Genomic DNA, 3,741 nt, shown 5'->3' on the forward strand with positions numbered 1-3,741 from the left:
GTCGATCTTACCTAGATAAGGGGATTCACCTACGCTCTCTGAGCAATCGTCGATGCTAGGGAGTGGGTAGGACACAGGTTTTGTCACCGCATTCAATTTGCGGAAATCTATATGTAGCCTATCCCCTTCTCCCTCTTTTGGCACTAGGACCACCGGTGATGCCCATGGACTTTCACTTTCCTCAATGAGACCTAAGCTGAGCTACAACTTGATCTGTTCCGACACCCTTTCAGCCCACTGGGGGTTTAACCAATAATAATTCTGGCGGATCGGATACGTTCCTGGGACCAAGTCAATCTTGTGTTCTAATAGTTGGGTGTGACCCAGTATGTCTCGCACTACCTGTGGGTGCTGTAGCACGATGCTCTTGACAACACCCCTCTTAACAATGTCCAAAGCAGGAGTGACCAGTTTAAAGCTGGCCAGAACCTCAGAGTTGCTCTCGGGTGAGTGGAGGTGGGTAACAGTACCCACCACATAGGCCCTTTGTTGATAGGGCTTAAGCAGGTTGACATGGAGCCACTTGGCTCGTCTTATGGCGCAATCCACTAGGTAATTTAATTTACCCTTCTTCCCAAGAAACTTTTGGGGGCCCGTAAATTTTGTGCTTAACGGTCTCTGTTCTCCTGGGCGGAGTACCAGAACTTGGTCTCCCACTTCAAAACTTCGATCCTGGGCTTCATGATCTACGTGAATTTTTGTGATGCCCTGTACCTTTGCCTCGGAAGCCTTTGCAATTTCCCAGGCAGTTCGTAACTTAGCCTGTATATCAGGCAGCTCTTCCACCCAGGAGGCCTTGGAGGAGTCCTCCCAAGCTTCATGGAGTATGTCTAGTGGCCCACGTGTAGAGTGAGCGTACAGCAACTCAAAAGGGCTGTATCCTGTGGTTTCTGAGCGTGCCTGGCGGAGGGCGAACAGAGCATAAGGCAAGTTCTCTTCACAATCCGAAGAGCCAGCCTCCCCTAACTTTTAGCATTTGGTGGGAGCACTCCACGAGTCCTTGGCTCTCTGAATGATATGCAGTAGAGGTCTGATGGTGGACACCATGGTAATCCCTTTGCTGTCTTAAACTCTCTTGCCATGTAGTGAGAGCCCTTATCCGACTGGACTGTGGCTGGGAATCCAAACCTACAAAAATGTTGTGTCAGTCCTCTGACAGCATGACTGGCATTGGCGCACCTGGTCGGTACAGCTTCAAGGTAGCGCGTGAACCGATCAATAATTGTTAATAAGAAACGATTTCCACGCTTACTACGGGGCAGGGGACCCACATAATACACTAGTACATCATGGAAGGGGATACCTGCAGATGGAATGGGTTGGAGAGGAGCACTCGGCACAACCTGGTTTGGGTTACCGGCAACTTGGCACAGATGGCAGGAAGCTATGTAAGCCTTAACACTCTTCTCTAATCCCGGCCAGAAGAAATTAGGCTGGATCAGGTGGGTAGTGCGTTTCACACCAAAGTGTCCTTCCAATCACTCATGAGCCATATGTAGCACTGCCAAGCGGAGATTACTGGGAACAACTACTTGCCGGCGAAGGGCTTCTGCAGGATCGTGACGGCCTCGGGTGACTCTGAAGTCACCCCTTCCTTCAGCAGGAAATTCTCCTTTGAGAGGTTAATCATCTCTGCTTCGTCTGAGTAAGCAGCTTCCCTGTAGGTTTCCAGCCTCTCATCCAACAACTGAGATTTGATGAGCTCCGTCCGACTCCCTAGGTCCTCTGGGGTGATGGACGCTTCTCCCTCAGACTCCCCCGAGACCCCTGGGCTATTATTTGGGTTAGCTTCATTCCCTGTGGTGGTGAGCAGCACCGCTCCTTCCGAATAGTCTTCTGGGATACGAGGCTCAGACTCATTGCTATAGGAGAAAGCTCTCGCGCCACCTCACTTAGCAAAGATACTTCCCCAAGGTCAATGTCAGCTAGCCATTTGCCTTCTTCAGGAGGGGCGTTCTCAGTCCCGGGCTCCGGCTCGACTGCTTTCATGCACCTGAGGGGCACGCGCTTTATGCCTCTTAGGAGGGCTTGTTCTAAGAGCAAGTAATAGCCTTCATGCCCGAGATTGTTCACTACCCCTAGCCTGCACCTTTTCCTGAGCTGGGGTGTGGTCACTCTCAACTCCACAGTAGGGAGATCCTTAATGACTCGTTCGATCCAACGGACCGTCATGCGATTGTCCTGCTGGACTTTGGCACCGATACGCACCTGGTGCCATAAGATGAGTGAAACGTCTGCACTAGTATCCTGTAATACTCTGACCGATTGCGAAGAGCCGTCTCCTTTAGGCAGAGGTACTGTGATTTCACCAACAGCGGGCTGTCTTTTGGGAGCTTCTCGGATAGAGATTAAGAAGGCAGCTGGAGAAGAGGCTGAGGATTTGTGGGACATAGTGAGTAGTTCTTTGTGTGTCCGTAGCACTTACATACCTTGCAGTATGCACTGGCATAGTTAAGCTTCGCCACCTTAACCTTGAGCTTATTCTTCTGCTTTGTGGACTCAGTTGACTGACCGGATAGCTTCAGCCAACAGTTGACTTCCAAGTGGTTAGATCTCCCGCAATGGCCACACTTGGTAAGGGAGACTGGATTTTGGCGGGGCTTAGACTTACCCGATGGGACTGAGCTGGGGGGCCCCGAGTTGAACTGGACTAGCTCGTACTCATCAGCATACTCGCAGTATGCTCTAAACGTGGCTGGAATTTTCTCAGAGATGTAAATTGAGAGCGCCGGTGGGGCGTTCCTGTGGAAGTCCTTAATTTTGAAGAGCAAAAGGAGGTTTTCGTAAGTAGTGCACTTTGCAGCCTCGACCCAAAGGGTGTGGAGCCTATCCTTCTGAAAACCCCAATCAGACCAAGATGTCGAGGGGGACTTGGTGAGCCAACGCCACTGACGGCGCCAATTTTCAGGACTTAGTTTATAGGCCTCGATCAAGGCCTTCCTGGCAGCCTCAAAATTACCCTGTTTATCGGCGGGGAGTGCAGCATGAGCATTCTTCCCTTTCCCCGCCATATGCTTTGACAGTAGTAGGGCCTTCATATCCTCCGCTACGGCACACGTCTGAAACATGGACTCCACCTCATTTAGCCACCTCACAGGATCCTTGTCGTCCCACTGAGGAATGGTGTGTGGACCAGCATGGAGGGGAAGCTTTCGCCATTTTGAGTGCCGATGGGGTGAGGGCTGTTTAGCCATGCTAGCTGGATATCCTGTTCCCGCATCTTCAATTCATGCTCTCGCTCAAACTCTCTCTCAAACTCTTCCTGCTCGACCTTCCTCCGGGCATTGACCCCATTCACAAGCTCCCGCACATAGCCTTGCAATGCCTCTCATTCGTAACCTTATCGCTCTGCCAGGGCCACAAAGTCCTGATTCTCCGCAGCAGTCATTTTGCTATTTTTATGGGTGAACCTCTATGCTAGACAAAACAAAATGGAATCACAACTATGGGTGACCCTATGTGCTAGACAGGAAAATACTGGAATCACAACTATGGGTGACCCTATGCGCTAGACATGAAAATACTGGAATCACAACTATGGGTGAACCTCTTTGCTAGTCAATAAAAAAAAAATGGAATCACAACTATGGATGAATCCCTATGCTTGTCATAAAAAAATGGAATCACAACAATGGGCGAATCTCTATGGTAGTCATAAAAAAAAAGGGAATCACAACAATGGGTGAATCTATATGCTAGTCATAAAAAACTGGAATCACAACAATGAATGACCCTCTATGC

The 3,741-nt window shown here is 49.9% G+C and overlaps 1 protein-coding gene across 1 annotated transcript; it reads right to left on the minus strand.

The window, feature by feature from the left end:
- Nucleotides 1-201: 201 nt before the first annotated feature.
- LOC137644370 (uncharacterized) lies at nt 202-3,194 on the minus strand. Its single transcript, XM_068377355.1, has 5 exons — nt 2,430-3,194; nt 1,938-2,208; nt 1,537-1,836; nt 1,080-1,303; nt 202-900 (listed from the first exon to the last, which is right to left on the minus strand). The coding sequence occupies exons 1-5, from the start codon at nt 3,192-3,194 to the stop codon at nt 202-204; spliced, it is 2,259 nt and encodes a 752-aa protein (XP_068233456.1).
- Nucleotides 3,195-3,741: the final 547 nt, after the last annotated feature.

Source organism: Palaemon carinicauda, chromosome 7 (genome assembly GCF_036898095.1).
Source record: "Palaemon carinicauda isolate YSFRI2023 chromosome 7, ASM3689809v2, whole genome shotgun sequence".
NCBI lineage: Eukaryota > Metazoa > Arthropoda > Malacostraca > Decapoda > Palaemonidae > Palaemon > Palaemon carinicauda.